Here is a 19,048-nt window from a genome sequence, read left to right as displayed (position 1 = left end):
CAGAACTGTTTATTTCCAGATGTCTATGGTCCACAGTTGAGAAAGCTTTGCTCTACAGCCATGAAAATAAATCTCTTTTCTATTCCCAAGCCAGAAACTCATTTGAGTACATGGTTGGGGTTATTTTTCTTTCTTTCTTTCTTTCTTTCTTTCTTTCTTTCTTTCTTTCTTTCTTTCTTTCTTTCTTTCTTTCTTTCTTTCTTTCTTTCTTTCTTTCTTTCTTTCCTTTCTTTCTTTCTTTCTTTCTTTCTTTCTTTCTTTCTTTCTTTCTTTCTTTCTTTCTTTCTTTCTTTCTTTCTTTCTTTCTTTCTTCTTTCATTTTTTTTTTTTTTTAAAGCCAAAGAACAGAAAGCTTAAAAGTGAAGTCTCCACCTTTTCTTGCAGGACCAGAACAGATGCATTGGTCACAGACCCCAGGCCCCATAGCAGAGCTTGGGATGCCACGCGTGGCCGCTGGAGGGCAGCAGCGGTTCCTCCTGGTTTATCGCAGGAGCCCAACGCAGGCAGTTCCAGCCCGCAAAGCCCTGAGTCTGGAGCAGCCTCCAGGAGCAGTCAGGGGCTTAAGGACATGGAAACCGAGCCTTAGAGGCTAACTGAGCTGGGAGGAAATGGCTTTTTCTTTCTCGTGAGCCAGAGGGCCTTCCAGCACAGCAGTGTGGAAGCAGGGCAGCCCCCTTCGGCCTCCCTCCCCATCGTTCGCCCCTATGTAGGGATCTGGAGCCAGGAGGCCGAATCAGTGGGGCCCCAACCACACTCCCCTCCCAGGAATCCCGGGTCTGTGAAGCCCAGACCCCAGGGCCCTTTGCAGCTCCCCTTGCCCGCCAAGGCCACCTGTACCACACCAGGCCCCCAGGCCACGAATCTGTCCTAACATCTGGAGCCTCCCAGCTTTCCTTTCTTGGAAAGAAGAGCAAGATGGGGTAGGGCTAGCCCTGCCCGGTGCAAGTAAGATAAGGAACTCTGAGGGTGCCGGCCTGAAGCACACTGCGCAAGCGCTCGTCTGCGCGCCTCTCTGCAGGCCCGGGAGCTCCAGGCAGCTGCGGCCAACACACTGGCCCTGGGGGCCGGGAAGGGAAACAGGGTCACGCTGAAGCTTGCCACAGCACAGGCTTTCTGGGACAAGGAGCGAGAGAAATAGACACTGAACACAGTTAAAGGTCTGAGGATGGCTCTGAGCCTGGCTAGTCAAGAAGACTTCCCGGGGAAGGCCGCTCGGGGCCAGGTGTGGACGGGCAGGGAGTGAGAGTGTAAGTAAGGCTTTGCTCTCTTCCTGGCCCTTGGGGCGTTTGGGCAGAACACCTCAGAACTGAGGAGTTTTGAGTACTCAGCATCTTTGTTGTTAATGCAATGTATTTCATATAATTTAATGCTTTGCATTGGCGGCATGTAACAACCAGTTTGCATACTTCCTGAAAAATCTTTAGAAATGGTTCTAACAAAACAGTAGGAGCCAACTCAGGTACGCCACAACCCCTCCGATCAGAGGGCATGACCCAGAGAAGCCCCTTGAGTGACGTCACATCTGCGGGGCCTCCTGGGAGAGAACCCGATGCTCCCAGGACCACAGCAGGAACACCTGACCTCCAGCCCCCGATGGAGGCAGACCAGGCAGGCACTGGCCTGGCGTATCTCTGCAGCTGGGATTCCAGATTGAGCGTGTCTGCTGGACACCAGGCTGCCCCTCACGCTAGAGTTCCAAGCATTCCAGTTGTCACCGACCTTTCCTGTCACCTGGTCCCGCGCCCACTCCTGCTCCATTCTGGCAGCTGTCTGTTCTTTCCCAGCCTCACACCCTTGTATCTCTCACCCGCCCTGGAACCTTGGGAAGAATCAGTTTTCTGGTTTGCTTCCCAGGGTCCGGCAGGACGCAGCTCATTTCCACGGGTGAGCCAGCTCCTTCCCATCTGACCGCCCGGTGGAGGCCCCGTCCACCCGCTCTGGCCTCGGGCCCACACACCCTCACACAGACGGGGGCGCCTTGGCCTCTGCCCCAGGCTGCGGGGAGGCCTTGGAGGCAGCTTTCGGCCTCCTCTCCCCTCCTTGCCCTCCAAGCCCAGAAGTCAGGAAGAAGAAAAAGAAGACAGGGGAGCTCCTCTGCCTCACGCAGTGTCATGGGCAAAAGAAAGGTCCCTCTGGCTGCCACTGAGGCCTAACTTCCACGTGTTTTGGATGAGGGAGAGGAGGCTCTGCAGGGAAAATTGCCAAGCCATCCCATCCTACCTCCTGGGGACTGGCCAGATGGGAGATAACTAAGACTCTCATCTAGTTTGGAGCAATCAGTCTGAGAGCAGACACAACTCAGGGTCTCCAGACCTCTCCCCTGCCCCATTTGGCCTCCGCCCCATAGAAGCAGGAAGCTCCAAGTGTCCCCCTTTTCCAGCCACACTTACCGATTTCCTCATACCGCATCACTGTGCCCAGATTGGCGTTCTCATCTAGGGAGGAAAGAGGTCACGGAGAAGCATCAGGGAACTGACTTACTGCTCCCCAACACTCAGTCTGCCAGGGGCCTCCAGAGGAGTGTGTGGGATGGGGTTGAGTGTGGGGAAAGTGGGGGTCATTGCTTCCCTACACAGCGGGCATCCATGCACGGTGAACGGGGAGCAGTCCAGCCCAAAATGGAGAGGGAGCATCGTCTCCTTGTGCTCTCGGGCAGGAATTCAGATTTCTGGGACTTTAATTGTCAGACAGCTTCACTGGGAAGCCAGTGACGAAGGCACACACACTCACGCTGAGCACCTTCTGTTTCTTTCTGTATTTTAGGGAGGCAGTCCACAAAAGCAATGTCCTCTACGCTTAGGGAAGCAGCTTTTAGAGTCACAAGGGGGTGGCCCTCTCTCCTTAGGGGCTGCCTGGTTCAAGGAACAGGCCAAACTGAACATGTTGAGATTTTTCCCACGGCAGATGCAGCATGAGCCCGTGGGAGACGAGAAAGGTGGAGCCTTTGACACGCGGCGCTCTTAAGTGTGCAACACCCACATGGGGGTCCCTGGCATGCACAAAACCACAGAGGTGCCACCTGGGTCCCTCATCTCCTCTCCTCCTCGGTCACCCCTCTTAGTTCCTTTTCAAGATGCCTGAAATTGGAAATCTCAGAAACGGCAGAAGTCAGCCCCAGAGAGTCTGAGGAATGAGGTCTAGACCTTCAGCTCTTCCACAGAGTTGAATCGGGGGACCCTGAAAGAGCCCCCAGAGACTCGGATGCTCTCATCCATGCTGAGTCCTTGAAGGAACAGCCAGAAGCAGGGAATTAAGGGCAGAGCATGTGGGTTAGTAGCCTATCAGCAGGGGCACAGACACTGCCAGAGCTGGAAGGCCCCGAGGGAGGATTCCAGGCCCCTGAAAACTCTTAAGCATGTGGCCTCATTCTGTGTGTGGGGGTGGAGGGGGATGGGAAATGAGCACATCACCGCAGAGGGCCCTCAGCAGCCCCAGGGCAGGCTGGTCACACCCTCTGGCCTCCTGTAACTGCTTGGCCCTGCAGGCCTGGGGACATTTCTGTTTACTTCTCTTTTCTCTTCACCATGGCTCTATAAATGGTCATCCCACAGCAGGTGCTGGGAGATGTTTGCTGAATGAATATAGGGAGGGACAAAGAAGACACAGGACCCGGAAAGAGGGTCCTTGCTCCCTTACCCACAAAGGTGAAGCGCTCCACGGGCGGGCGGACACAGCAGATCCGGCTTAAACTTTCTCCCACCTTCCCCAAGATCTTGGCTATGGGAGAGAGCAAGACAGACAGGGACAGAGGGAGAGAACCACTCACAACTTACAGCCCGGCATTTGGGACACTTAAACAACAGGGTTGCACTGGAGGGGGCAGGGGTTGGGTAGTGGGAGGCAGGAGGGTAGAGAGAAAGAACAGAAATATGACAGCAAACATTCCTTCTCGTTCACAGTCCAAGTCGCAAGCATTTTGAGCCATAGACTGGAATCTATATTCTGCTCGTGTTTAATATACTATTAAAAAATGGAAAATACGGAAGAGGGAAATAAATAAAGAAGAAAATAAAAAGCACCCATAACCCCATCGCTGGAGATAACCACCACTAACATACTGGTATATTATTTATTTTCCTCCATTTAAAAAAAATGCATTATGCAGGTATGTTTGCATACCATAAGTTGGCTCATATTCTGAATTTAAAAGACATATGGGCTATTTGGGTTGTTTTCATTTTTTAATATGAGCCTCAGCCTTCATTCCTTCCCATGAAGACGGACTTTATAATAATGAGACATCCTACTCAACCAGCCGAGAGGGATCCGGTTTTTGATGACCTCTCGGGGCCCTAATCCAGAAAATTTTTCTGAGCTCCCACATGTAGCTGTGTAAGAACGAATAAATTCTGCCTTTTTGTGAACTACCCTGTTTAGAACAGACTAATATAACAGCTTATGGTCTCTAGATGTGAAAAGTAATACCAGGATCTGTCCCTTGCAATTAGTTGGTAAAAAAAAAAAACAAAACAAAACTATTGGAAAAAATGTGGACCTTGGTATTAAATAGTCCTGAATATGAACTCTGACTTTTCTACTTTTGAGCTGTGTGACCTTAGGCTAATCACTTGCCCTCTCTGAATTTGTTTTCCCTTGGTAAATGGGAACACAGTATCTATGTCACAGAATTGCTGCGTTAAATGAGAATCCGTGTAAAGCACTGAGCATTGTACGGGCATACAGTACTAGGCGTTGGGTAAATGTTGGAGCCCTTGCTCTTTGCCACTGAAGAGGTGGCTAAGAGTGTGCGATTCTGAATGCAGACACCTGGGTTTGAAAGCCTAGTCCTGCTACCTCATCACTGTGTGACCTTGGGCGAGATCCTCAACCCCTTTGAGAGAGGCAGAGAAAAATGCTGCCTTCTGTATTTTTAATTCCCAGCTAAGACAATTATATTTATATTTAAATGCAGAAAAAAATGCACGCCCATCAACCCTGTCTCTCTCTGTTTCTCTCTCTCTCTCTCTCTCTCTCTCTCTCTCTCTCATTGTGACTATTTCTCCCTGAGGCTCTATTTTCAGGACCAGAGCATCCGCATCACCTCGTTAAAAATGCAAAATCTCCTCTCCCTCCCAGACCTACTCAATCACATTCTGGAGAAGGACCTAGCAATTTGGATTTTAACAAGTCCTCCAGTTGATTCTGAAGTTTGAGAACCACAGCTTCACATCACTGTTCCCCTACCTGCAGTGGGCTTGGTGGACACGTTGCTGTTCTGGTAAATGGGCTGGGGGGTCTCATTCTGGGGCTGTCCGATCACAGGCGTCATGGAGGGTGTGTTGACATTGGAGAGGATGCAGCCAGTCACCCGCTGGGAAAAGGGAGAGGTACAAGGTTGGTGTCATTAGCCAAGTGACTTATGAGAAGCATTCCTAGTTATCTTCAAATGTTCATCTGCTCATCTATCTTGGGGAGGCCACTTGGAGGTGGTGGCTGGGGTGGCTTCTGGACCCAGCTGTACCATGTGGCTGCACTAGGCTGGCAGGAGGCAAGGCAGCTAGCTCAGGGCTGGAAAAGCATGGGGTCTACTGCTGCACAGACCCTGGTTCAAGTTGTTTGAGCTCTGCCCCCTTCCGGCTGCGTGACCTTGGATTGCGAACGTCTCTTGAACCTCAGCTCAAGAGTTGAACACGGACAGGCCACGTGGCTGCCTTACGGGGCTGTGGTGGGATGGCACATGTGAGCATCTGCAAAGCATTTGCCTGTAGAGTATTTGGCACCTGGCAGCCGATGTTGTAACCCTCTGTGTAACGTGCATACCTGCCCTCCCTGCCTGCTTCACGGGGCTCGAATGAGGTCATGTCTGCAAAAGGGCTGCGTAAGCTTGGGAAAGGTCATACAAACACCAGGCACTATCGCCACCTGCCGCCTCTCCAGGCCAGAGATGCCAATGACGGGGCCAAGGCAGAGAGCGGTGCCAGGCCAAGCAGGATGTGTTTGTGTGGCAGGAAGGGGGGGGCCTCTGGGCACTCGTGCGCCAGCTTGCCAGTGTGCATACACATCCCAGACCCAAGCGGAAATTCTATGCCTATTATCCATTGTGCTGTGTTATCTGGCCTGCTGCTTCCCTCTGGTGCCGCAGAAAGCAGAGAGCTGATAAGGCTGCATTCTTCACAGCTGACCCAGAAGCAACCCCCCTTCCCTGCTGTGGTTGTGAGAGCCCGCTACAGGGAAACAAAGGACGCAATCAGGTTAGCTTTCCAAGGGCTGTTGCTTATGCAAGGTCCCTTCCCTGAAAGCCGGTATCCCACCTCCGCGCACCACTCTCTCTGGATTCCTGAGTCCTGCTGCCAGAGAACCCCAAGCCCCAGGGCTGCCGTGACCCCCTGAAGGCACCTCCCCTGCACAGGCAGAGAGCAGCGCTGAATCCTCCTGAGCCCCGGGGAAGGGCAGGCATTTGTTCTGTGGGGTAACCTGTCACTTCTGCAATGCTCCTGCTGGCAGGAGGTCACAGCAGCATCCAGCCACATCTGGGAGCCAGCCGAGGCCGCTACCAAAGGCTCTTCTTAGCCTGCTTGATGGGATTCTCTGCCCAGTGGTGGCTGGTGGAGTGGAAGAGGCAGCCTGCCTTCTTTTTTATAATTATTTCACCTCCAGAAAAGAAAATGCCATGTTCTCATTTAGTAGCTGTCCTGGTAGCTGAGGACTTCTTGCTCCCGCTGCTTGCATGGCTGGTCCCGCTGGACTTGTTCTAGGTAGCGAAGAAGGGGAGCCTGCCCCACTCTGCCCCTGTCAGCCCTCCACAGGCTCTTACGTTCTCAGAGGCCTTTCCAAGCACAGCTGTGGGTCACCGACCAAGGAAGGCCTGTGTCACTCTCCTACAGGTCTATCTTCCACACCAGGAACACCGGCCTGATGGTAGAACAGGACAGATGGGGAGTCACCAGCCTCCACTCTCAGGCAGGGGCCCTTGGGACCCACTCACATTCTCTACTGGCCTCTGCCCATCATGTGACAGCTGAGCTGCTTGGCCCAGACTCTTGCCTCTGGGCAGGAGTAACGGAGGGAGGGTTCGGGAAGGCCAGGCGTGCAAACGGTCAAACAGCAAGCAGTCAGGCCTCAGAGCTGGTACAGCTAGGACTCGGGCATGTCTGCGAGGTCCCTGATTCCTCCTTTCCACCATGGAGTCTGAGGCTCCTGAGTGATAAGAAGGTGCAGAGGCCCCGGCTGAGCCCCAGCTGACATGTAGTGTGAGAAATAAACTTAGGGGAAGTTACTAAGATTTGAAGGCTGTTTGTTACCACGGCATATCTTAGCCTATCCTGACTAAGACAGTAAGATGGGATGTCTTTTGTCACTGCTGTTGTTGAGACCAGCCCAGGGAGCAAGTCAGGGCCACCCTATGTCGGAGTCCTTCCAAGGGGACCAGAGAAGGCTCAGGATGTGTGTGAGAGATTCTGAAAATGGCAGGAAGGGAGATGCGTTTTCTCTGATTCCAAGGGGGACCAACCCAATCGATCAAGCAGCCCCCAGCTAGAGCTCTCCCTCTTCCTCTTCCTCTTCTTCTTCCTATTCCTCTTGACTCCCTGGCTGGTCAGAAACCCGAAGCTCCAACTCTATTAAAATAAAGCACAGCTGCCCAGCTGGTGGAGCGTGAGGTGACCGGGGTTGCTGACCGCTCCCCCTGGGGACGATTCAGACACCCACTGACAGAAAACACAGATGGGTAGAGATGCTCCCCGTGTTAGAACAATGCCATCTGGTCTGCTGTTTGGGGCTGAGGAGGGCACCGTGACAGGGTGAGCGGAGGTGAGCGGAATCCATTGCACCTTGCCTTGGTCGGTCAGGCTTCTTGCTATGGAAGGCACTGCTCTTCATCCTATCACCGTGGAAATCGATGGGCTGGTGTTGATCTGGGAAGGGTGCTTTCTGCACACTCTGATCACTTGTTATAATCTGGCAACCAGCTCTTCAGTCGCTACAACTGGGCGCAAGCCACTGGCTCCCATCTGTGTTCACCAAACAATGGCTGTGTCCTCAGATAGGTTGGCTCACCTCTTTGGGCTTCCTTTCATCCACTAATAGAACGAGGACCAGAACACTGTCTGCCTTAGAACTCACGTGAGGAGGAAAGAGCATGAACAAAGGTACGATGACTGGCAGGGGTGAGGTGCCTCGGCCACAGCCCCCGGGGCTGGAGTAAGGGGACTGGCAGGTGCTAAGCAGATGGGGCAGGAGCATCTTGGTGGCTTGTACCTCGTCCCACAGCTCCTCTGTTCTGCCTTCCTTGGCCAGGTCTCCTTCCCTACTCACTTTTTGAAGTCTCTCCTTAATCCCACCCTGGGTTTGCTGTCAGAAGATGAAAACCACCCCAAGTCATATGAAGCAGGGGGAGCGAGATGGGGAGCAACCCCCGGAACTATTTGGGTTCCTCACTGACTGCCCTCCTTCCTGCTGCTCGAGGCCTGCTATCCCACACAGCTGGCTGAGAAGCAGGAAACTGAACCAGGTCAGTAGGCCAGCAGCACCCTTCCCCAGCCTGCCCAGCTGCTGGGGGCCACCCGCCCTGCCCCGCCATGGCCCAGCTCACCTTCATGAGGTCCCGATGGTGTTCCAACACACTGCAGGTGGTTTGCCAGGTGTCCTGATAGCACTCCCAGGGGTCCACCCTAACGTAACCAGAAAGAGGTTTCCCTTGGATTCTGTTCTCACACTCTTTCTTTAGTAATTCCAGAGAACATAGCTCAGGGAACTTAGCCAAGCTGCTCACACCGAGATCCCAAATCAGATCAGATGTGGGCCTGAAACACCTCCCTACACCTCAGTTTCCCCGTCTGGAAAACGAGGACGGTATGGAGCTTTGGGAAAGTTATATGGTCTTTTGGTGCTCACCTTCCCCACCTGTAAAATAACTATGTAACTCTCTTGTGGGGTTATGAGAAGGGCTCCATGAGGTTTATAAAGTGCTTAGTACAGAGTCTGGCTCTTGTGCTTCCCCACAAGATGAAAGTTCTGCTCTGGGCCCTGTGGGATTGTGATAAGGATGAAAAGCCAGGCCTTCCTCAAGTGGTGGCTACAGATATTTGAATTGGGGGATCTGCCCCTGTGTGCCTCCCTGTACAGTGGGGGGCGGGGGAGGAGGCTTGTGGGCACATAGGGGAGGTGTGCCCCCAGACTGAAAGGCAGAGCCACACACACTGGTCGACTCCTCCTGTCCACCAGTGATGGGGGAACAGAGGACTAGCTGAGGACAAAGCACAAGCCCGGGGCAGCACACTGACAAGTCCTTGAAACAGGCAGAGGGACTTTCCTCTAGGGACTCGACTGCCTTGATGTTAATACTTTGCTAAGGGCAGAAGGCAATCTTAGCCCGACCCCCAGGGGCCTGTAAGTCTACTTTAATCTCTAAACCCTCAAGGTACGAGTTGGCAATCATCCCCCAAGCACAGGGCCCACCAGTATACATCTGAAGGGTCTCATGACTCAGGTTTTATTAGACGGTAATAAATGACCTTTTCCCAACAACAGCTAGCCCCCTCCAGGTCCTGGAAACCTTGCTTCCAAAACTCCTTCAAACCCCTCCCAACTCCCAGGTATTTAATCAGCCACCCCTCACAGGCCCGGGGCAGCAGCTCTTCCTGCCCACGGGTCCTGTCCCTGGGCTTCAATAAAACCACCATTTTGCACCAAAGACATCTCAAGAATTTTTCTTGGTCACGGACTCCGGACCTCACCCCACCAAACCTCACCTATATTCCAAAACTTCATCACCAGGATGTGAAATGAGCAGGGACCTAGCCCAGGCTGATGCAGAGCTTGAGCTTAATTGCCAACTTAATGAGCTGCTAAATTGGGATATTTCTCCAACATTTTCTCAGCAGTTGAGCATTCCCTGCCCACCTCCCACCGGGCACGCACACCTAAGCTTCCCAGTGGCAGAGCTCACTGGAAACCCTGGAGAGGCAGCTTGTGCATCAGGCTCCCCGTATCCCTGCCCACCACCCGCCCGCCTGAAACCGGCAGAGCAGACAGGCTCCCCCAGCCCAGGGCCCCAGGGCCCCAGCCCCTGCCTCTGGAGCTACCTGGGCCTCCCCAGAGATCTCAGTTCTTGGAACTCTGATTCTCCCCAAGTGCCTGGAGCAGTGCAGGGGGGCGGGGAGGGGGGAAGAGCTGGGTAAATATTCGTTGAATGAATGAAGCAATTCTTCCAGAATTCTCTAGTCACATCCAAGCAGGAACAACCTCCTGCCGGTATTTTTCCCCATGGGACCCTGTTCTCCCCAGGAGATCCTGAGCCACGATGTTACAAGGCCTGGTTCCTCTCCCTGACGCCACCACAGAGGTGCTGTGCTCCCTCAAAGCCCTTGAGCTCTCTGGGTCTGTTTCTCACCAGAGAAAAGGCAGCTGTCGCCGCCTGTATGAGGCAGCCTCTCAAGGGCAAGGGTTTCTCACACGAATCAGTGCTCACCACAGGCAAGGATCGCTATTTAATTATTATGGTCGCTTCCCTTCCCTGCTCTCCCTCCCTCCCACCCCATCTCTTCTCCCTCATTGTGAGGTCAGCTTCTCTTCACTTCCCTCCTTTCAGGGAAACCTCTAGGTGCAGCTTATTCTTCCGTGGGGGGAAATTACAGTACAAATGGTGTGCCATTATTTTTTTAAAGCGCCATTTTCTCATGCAAATTATAACTGTAGGAACTTTGGGGAGCACAATTAGCGTAATTAGTGGAAGCTTGCTTTAATTACACTGCACGGGCTCGCGGGCGTCTGCAGCTTGGTGAGGACCGTGCCCGGGGTCTGAGGGAAAGGCCGGAGCCGTCTCGCTCCCCCGGTCAGCGTGGAGCCCCAGGGAGCCCGAGTTCAGGAACGGGAAATGAGGAAGGCCAGGGAACATTCTCGAAAAGGTAGTGAGAGTCCATGGGAAGTAACTGAGGAGGAAAGTGGAGAGGCATTTCCGATTTCCTGGCCAGGCCTCACCCCTAATCCAGTGATGCTTCAGGAATACTCCTGGATCCCAAAGTCCCAGAGCAGAAGGAACCCTGAAGCTTCCCTCTTAAGTCTGCGGGGCCCTATGGCTTGTTATGAAACAAAGCTGTGGATAGGCTGGGCCACCTGGAAGGAGGCATAATTTCTGCCGGCAGGGGGGGCAGGGGGGACGAACACCTCTTCCGGCCTCCCCAACCCCGGGGGGATCCAGATGGATAAGGGGACTCCTCCTCTTTCTTTCTTCCCTTCCCTTCCCTTCCTTTCCTTCCCTTCCCTTCCCTTCCCTTCCCTTCCCTTCCCTTCCCTTCCCTTCCCTTCCCTTCCCTTCCTTTCTTTCTCTCTTTCTCTCTCTCTTTCTTGGATTTCATTTATTTACTCTTGAGAAACCCAGAGGCAGAGACACAGGCAGAGGGAGAAGCAGGCTCCATGCAGGGAGCCCGATGCAGGACTTGATCCCAGGACCCCAGGATCACACCTTGGGCCAAAGGCAGATGCTCAACCGCTGAGCCACCCAGGTGCCCCACTCCTCTTTCTCCACTCACCCCCAGTGAGTCCCAGGCCACCCACTCTGGCAGTCGCCAGGCCAGCCCTACCTGATCCAATCGGAATTCTGGACGGCCAGCTGACACATGATGAGGCGGTGCCGGCTGGACACAAGGCCCTGGGGAACGACAGAGCAGTCACTGGGGGGCTCCCTCGGCTCCCCACGGCCTCCCGAGACCCCATCCCAAGCCGGCCCATTATTCAGGGGTGGCCATTTGCCAGTGGTGGCAGGGACCGAGGGTGTGGCCTCCCGCCTGTCCATCTGCCACGCAGACACGGTGACACGCCGAGAACGCAGGCCACGGGATGGGCCACGCCCGACAGGGTCAGGAGGCGAGCCTCTGGATGAAGCCGCCAACGCGTGCCCAGCACGGGGACGGGGACGACACCTAACCCCGCAACGGTGCCTTGCCCCGAGGCTCCACCTGGCCGTGACCTCCCCGGTGCCCACCGACAGGTATGGGGGTGGAAGGGGGGATGGACAGCTGGAGGGCTCCTAGACCTTCCCGGACATGTGGCAGGGACCGAGTGGCAAGGAAGGGACTTCTAAATCAGATCAGAAAAGGCAAAGGTCTTTTCCTCCTAAACTCCAGAAAAGACTTGGCCAGGCCGCAACCGGCCGCCAGTGGCCCTCAGCGGTGCGGCCACCCCGCTTCTACTGAGCGCTGACCGGGCGGCGCTCCAGCGGTCCCCGGCGTGGGCACGGGCCTGGGCACTGTTCCTGCCAGCTGCTGCCCAGCGCCACCGGCTCAGGTGTGCCGGAGCACGACGCCTGCTATGGGGCATTGCGTGTTCCCAGGAGGTGTAGCCGAGATGGCAGGGGGGCAGCTGTGGGCTGGGAGAGCCACGAGGTGGGGGGGAGGGAGGGAGGGAGCAGAGAAGCAAAGGAGGAACCCACCTGTTTTCCATAGGAGTCGTGGACAGGAGAGACAATCCCACCAATCACGATAAACCTTCCGGTTTTGTGCAGATAATCCCTGGCTCTTTCTAATTAAGAGAAGAAAACCACACATTATAAAGAGGAAAAGTGTGGATCAAAGGTGATCTTTGAAATCAATACATTCTGCTCTGCAGGGCTTATTGCCTTTAGGCTTTCTTGCCATTTACATGGAAAGGGCCAACTTTCTCAGTTATGTTGGTGATTCAAAAGGTTATGGGATGAGATCCTGGGCCGCAAAGCAAAAGGATTTAGAACTCAAGGGGATTAAGGCCCTCAACTGGTGGACAAGTCGGTGGCTCAGGGGGATTTAGAGCAAGCACGTCACTAAAGACCATTTGAGGGACAGATTGGGATTTACACCTTGGATCACTTGCAGAAATTCCAAAATGGAGAAAAGACTTAAAAGGAAGAAGAACAAGAGGAAAAGGAGAAAAAGCAGCTGCCACCTTCTTATAATATGAAAGGTGGGCTGATTGCTTCATGTCAGAAGAGAAAAACCACCGAAACAAATTTAAAAGGCCTTCTACATAATTAGGGAGAATTAACAGGAAACCCATCATTATAGCTGATTGAGAAAAGTTCAGTCACAGAAAAGCCTTTTTTCCTTTGGAAGGAATTTCTGATGCTGCTTTTAAAAATTTACCAGAGACAAGCTCGATTTTACTTCCATGAGAAAATTCAGAAAATTAGGAAGGGAATGAAAATTTTGGTCCTCACTTCCAATGGGGTTCCATATGCAAACCCAACAGGACCTGAACTTGTACCGCTGAGGAAATGTGGTGTGGACTTATTTTATAAGTGAAGGATCCTGTACATGAAGGCGGCCCTTGGGTAGCAAGGCTGGTTGTGCCGTTTACAGGCAAGTTTCCAGGATCTCCTTGCTGCCTCTCTTAAAATTTAAAAATAAGTCTCATCCCATTTGCCTCTTTTTTTTTTCTGCCAATGTGAAATCTCTTAATTTCTTTTAAACAATAATTAACACACTATTTTTTAGCGCTGTTTTGGATGTAAAGAACAATTGAGCAGATAGTACACAGAGTTCTAAATACTCAGCCCCCACCTTCCTATCTCCACCCCCACACCGTTCTCCCTATTATTATTAATATCTTGCATTAGTGTGGTTCATTTGTTACACTTGATGAGTCCATACTGACACATTATAATTAATTACCTATAGGCCATAGTTCCCTTGAAGAGACACCATGTTGTACCATCTATGGGTTTGTTGTTGTTGTTTTTCAAGCTTTTATTTATTTATTTATTCATGAGACACATAGAGAGGAAGCAACATAGGAAGAGGGAGAAGCAGGGTCCAAGCAGGGAGCCTGATGTGGGACTCGATCCCAAGATCCCAGGATCATGACTTGAGCCAAAGGCAGATAGTTGCTCAACCACTGAGTCACCCAGGTGCCCTCCATCTATGAGTTTTGGCAATTGCATTAATAACATGTATTCACTGTTGCAGTTGCATTGAGAATAGTTTCCCTACACTCAAAACCCACTACGCTCCACCTATACATCCCTCTCCCTCCCCCTGCCACAGCCCCTGGTAACCACAGATCTTTTTATGATTTCTCTAGTTTTGTCTTTTCCAAAACACCAAGTAAGTCGGAATTGTACACTATGTAGCCTCTTCAGACTGGCTTCTTTCATTTAACAGTATGCACTTAGGGTTCCTCCATGTAGTTTTGTGGCTTGATAACTCATTTTTTAAATTGCTGAATAATATTCCATTGTCTGGATGGATCACCATTTCTTTATCCATCTGTACCATTTTTTAAAAGGTTTTATTTATTTATTCATGAGAGACACAGAGAGAGAGAGAGAGAGAGGCAGAGACACAGGCAGAGGGAGAAGCAGGCTCCATGCAGGGACTTGAACCTGGGACTGTAGGATCAGGCCCTGGGCTGAAGGCAGGTACTAAACCCCTGAGCCACGCAGGGATCCCCTGTACCATTTGTTTATCCATTCACCCATTGAAGGATATCTTGGTCACTTCCAGTTTGCACTGGTTTTGAATAAAACTGATATAATATTCACGTGCAGGTTTTTGCGTGGACACAGCTTTCAACTTGACTGTGTAAACATCTAGGAGTGTAGTGGCTTGGATCGTATGGTGAGAGTACGTTTGATTTTTTAAGAAACTGCCAAATTGGCTTCCAACGTGATCGTTCCATTTTGCATCCCCACAAGCAATGAATGAGTGTTCCTGTTGCTTCACATCCTCGCTAGCATGGGGAACTGTCAGGTTTTTTTGGATTTTAGCCGTTCCGATAAGGTATGTGACCTCTGCTTTTTAAAAGAGTGATATTACTTTGCTCATTCTCAAGAAGTCTCATTTTGAGGCCACGGACAAATTGAAGACCTTACAACAAAACCCTTTGGATATTTGGGTAAATTCCATGCCTCCCCTCTCTTCTCTTGGCCTTCATACTGCAGTCTTCACTGAGATCATTTACATCTGGCCCTTAGCTGTCACCGAGTCTAGGCTGCAATAAGTCAGAGCTCCCTTCCTCCCACGTCCTCTAAAAAGTGGCCCCTCCTTACTCTCCACTCACCCAAGCTTTTCATCAGAAGCTCTGCTCTACCTCACCTCTACTTCTGCCCGGCATCGCCCTGCTGGACTGCTCTGCTAGCTCCCTGTGCATCCAGTTCAAGGGACTTGGCCAGGAAATCGTTTCTGAAAGTTTATGCCTTCACTCCTGCACTGAGTCCTTCAAAGCCAGAGACTTTGCTGCAGGCAGGAGGTCCCCAACTCACAGCTAAAGGAGATGTGCACTTAACATACGGAGAAGCAAGCTCGGTATAAAATGATTTGCATTCAAGCAACCTTGACCAGACACATTGCCATCTGAAACACTGTTGTCCTCAAGAAAATGGACCTGTGATCCCAATGTGGTTCAGTCTGTCACACATGCTGAACACTTCTGTGTTCTTTTTTTGTGTTTAAGATTTTATTTATTTATTCATGAGAGACACACAGAGAGAGGCAGAGACATAGGCAGAGGAAGAAGCAGTGTGGGGAGCTCGATGTAGGGCTGGATCCCAGGACCCCGGGTTCACAACCTGAGCCAAAGGCAGATGCTCAACCACTGAGCCACCCAGGCATCCCTCACTTCTGCGTTCTTAAGCACCTGCATAGTAACTCATTTATTGAGCAATGGGTGCTTAACAAATGCTCACCTAGAAGGCTCATGTGGCTACTTTCCCCACTCTTGTTCTTCTAGAGTGTCCTTTCACTGAGCCACCTCGGGCCAGTTAGCCACTCACTCCAATCCTTAGATGACACTCCAGAATTTCCAGAGGAAATACATTGCCCCAAAGAACCTCATCGCCTTAGAAAATGTTACCCTTTGCTTCTGGCCAAGGTGAGGGGCCACTTCTCCTGGCAATACTCTAAGGTTCTCTGTCTCACAGAGGCTATTTCTTTTCTTTTTTTTTTTTTTTTTTTTTTAGGTTTTATTTATTTGTTTTTATTTTTATTTTTTTTAATTTTATTTATTTATGATAGTCATCACACACACACACAGAGAGAGAGAGAGAGAGAGGGAGAGGCAGAGAGAGAAGCAGGCTCCATGCACCAGGAGCCCGACGCGGGATTCGATCCCGAGTCTCCAGGATCGCGCCCTGGGCCAAAGGCAGGCGCCAAACCGCTGCGCCACCCAGGGATCCCAGGTTTTATTTATTTATTTGAAAGAGAGAGGGAGCATGAGTGGGGTACGGGGCAGAGGGAGAGAGACAGCAGACTCCCCACTGAGTAGGGAGCCCAACACAGGGCTTGATCCCAGGACCCTAAGATTGTGACCCGAGTCTAAGGCAGATGCTTAACCAAGCCACCCACGTGCCCCACAAAGAGGCAATTTCTGAAAGGAACAGCCCCAACTCTGTACCCTAAAAGAGGATACTTGATCTGAAGTAGTTAAACCCAGAAGAGTCATGATTGTGATGATACAAACAAATCACTTCAGTTGTTGAGCACAAAACACCATGATGGATGCCAGAGGAATAAGAGGGTAAAGATAGCTTTATTTATTATTCACCAAAGGTTCACAATAATGGAGAAACAGAAGGCTATACTGACAGATCTAATGAGAGGCAAATTGGGTGAGTTCCTTATAGCTGTGGCTTTCAGTGTTGTAGTACAACCCACAGTAATAAATATATTTTATACCTTGACATAATACATACCTCTGTATATGTATAATTAACTGAAACAAATATGTTGCAATACCCTTAACTATGGAAATGCACAGATATTTTCCATGTATTCTATTCCAGGAATCATAAATTTAAATAAAAAGCTGGTCAGAACCTATTATTGTGTGGCAGCCTATAGTTTGAACAACTCTGTGCTAATACTGAGATACTAAAGGCAGGGAGAAAAGGGACAGGAGAGATTAATTTTGCCTTGCCAAAATGTGTTTGCCAGTCTTACCCACTAGGTTGGACTGGAGGTCTGCAGACCCGGTGGGGGTGAGGGTGAGGAAAGGCTACTTAGCACTATTGACTAAGCAAGTTGGAGTCAAACTTCAGAGGGCCTGAAAGCCAGGCCAAGGACTATAAGCTTTATGCCAGAGACTGTTGTTTGGTCAACATGTATTCCGTGGGCCACTTGCACTGAAATCACCGGAAGGTTATCACAATGCAGACATCTAGGTCTCAGTCCAGAGTGACTGAATCAAAATCTCTGGGGTTGAGATTTATGAGTCTACATTTTCAATTAGTGGCCCCCAGTGATTCCTCTCTTCTCTGAAGTTTGAGAACCCTAGACATACATAGACAACAATGATAAAGTTGAGAAGTATAGACAATAGAGAATCATTAAAGGCTGTTAAACAGGGCAGTGGCATGCTCTGAGCTGGAAAAAAAAATCATAGAAGGGATAGTGAAGGTAGTCAAAGTCCTATCTTAGGTAATCATGTCTGGTAGGAAATTTGGGGTCAGGTAATAAGGGATGGAGGAGAGAGATGACCCATCAAAACTTCCCAGAGAATGTCCAGGGTTCACAAAAAGTAGGATTTCCTTCTCTCTTCAGACATTTTGCTTTGCTTTGCTTCTGGGGTTTTGCAGTTGAATGTGTCAATGCATGTGTCATTAATCTTTTTAGACTGCACCTTTGTGATTATACTAATAGTACTAGGTTTTATACTCAGCGATCCACTAGTTGCCTGATTATCTTCTAACTTGAATATAATGTCAAGCAAGAGAGAACTGTCATCCAGCTAAAGAAAAGTGGCCAGGAACAGGTATGATTATTCTCTTCCTTGTTTCCCAAATCTCTTTGGGAAAAGAAGTCTGCCTAAGACGTCTAATGCAGAAAGTGTGGTTTTGTGGAAGCAACACTGAAGACATCTAGATCTTGGGTGAGTCACTTCATTTCTCTGAGCTTTAACTTTCCATATCTGTAAAATGCTTTCTTTACAAGTTTGCTCTGAGAATTGAGTGAAAAAGTTCATAACACCCACACGGTTACACTGGGGAATTCCACTAAACATTTAAAGAAGAATTAAGGGGCTCCTGGGTGGCTTAGTCAGTTAATCATCTACCTTCAGCTTAGGTTATGATCCCAGGGTCCTGGGATCAAGCCCTGTATCAGGCTCCCTGTTCAATGGGGAGTCTGTTCTCCCTTTCCCTCTGCTGCTCCCCATTTCTTCTGCTCTCTCTCTCTGTCAAATAAATAAATAAAATCTTTTAAAAAATAGAGAAGAATTAAAACCAAAGGTACAGATGGAGCTAATGTAAAACATGGTTATTGTAGTTGATAACTAAAATGATTCTAACCCCCAATTCCAATGTGTGTGTGTCTGTGTGTGTATATTACCCACACCACGAAGTAATTCTCAGACACTAGCAGGGATCATACAATCAACTGAATTCTGACCCTATCTACCTAGAGATAGTATCAATTCCCACAGGTTAAGGATTTAGTCCTTCGAGACAGTCTCCTCCCCTTTAGATGCCAAATTGCAAGGCCAAGTTGTCACCTATACTTCTGATCAACTGGCTGTAAGTCAGGTGTTCCCATGGCCACCTCCTGGGGTTTGATTAATTTGCTACAGTAGTTCACAGATCTCAGGAAGCTCATTTACTCACTAGATTACCAATTTATTACAAAGGATATTAAAAAACATAAACCAACAGCCAAATGAAGAGATACATAGGGCAGGGTCCCCAACAAAGGAGCCTCTGCCTTTGTGGAGTTTGGGGCCTCATGGTATATGGTATCTAACATGAAGGTATGTGGAAGCATTCTGTTTCCCCAAACCAGAAGCTCTCCAAATGCCCTCCTTTTGGGGTTTTTATGGAGGTTTCATTATATGGACATAATTGATTAACTCACTGGCCATTAGTGATTGATTCAACCTCCAGCCCTCTCACCTCCCCAGAAATCAGGGGGTGAGACCAAAAATTCCAACCCTCTATTTATAGTCGGTTCCCCTGGTCACCAGCTTCCATCCTTAGGTGGTTTCCAAAAATCACTCATTAACATAAACCTCATTGTGGTAGAGAGGAGTTTGTTATGAATAACAAGACACCCATTTCACATTTATGGCTCTGAAACACTATCAGGAACTGAGAAAAAGAGACAAAATAGTATAACAAAAGATGCTCTTCTTGCTCTTCCTGCTCAGAGAATTT

General features: G+C 50.2%; 1 protein-coding gene across 6 annotated transcripts in view; it reads right to left on the bottom strand.

Moving 5' to 3' along the window:
- NMNAT2 (nicotinamide nucleotide adenylyltransferase 2) overlaps window positions 1-19,048 on the bottom strand; it is a 194,898-nt gene that overhangs the window by 25,718 nt on the left and 150,132 nt on the right. For 5 of the 6 annotated variants that reach the window (XM_077901989.1, XM_077901990.1, XM_077901987.1 and 2 more), the window contains 6 exons: window positions 12,368-12,456; window positions 11,520-11,587; window positions 8,531-8,609; window positions 5,185-5,311; window positions 3,637-3,717; window positions 2,391-2,435 (listed from right to left, as the gene is read on the bottom strand). In XM_077901989.1, coding sequence (XP_077758115.1) covers window positions 2,391-2,435; window positions 3,637-3,717; window positions 5,185-5,311; window positions 8,531-8,609; window positions 11,520-11,587; window positions 12,368-12,456 — 489 coding nt within the window. The remainder of the gene's footprint in view (window positions 1-2,390; window positions 2,436-3,636; window positions 3,718-5,184; window positions 5,312-8,530; window positions 8,610-11,519; window positions 11,588-12,367; window positions 12,457-19,048) is intronic. The other variant, XM_077901991.1, reaches the window with a different exon arrangement.

Source organism: Canis aureus, chromosome 6 (genome assembly GCF_053574225.1).
Source record: "Canis aureus isolate CA01 chromosome 6, VMU_Caureus_v.1.0, whole genome shotgun sequence".
Lineage (NCBI taxonomy): Eukaryota > Metazoa > Chordata > Mammalia > Carnivora > Canidae > Canis > Canis aureus.
Note: the sequence above shows the minus strand (reverse complement) of the source record. Positions and strands in the feature narration are given on the sequence as shown.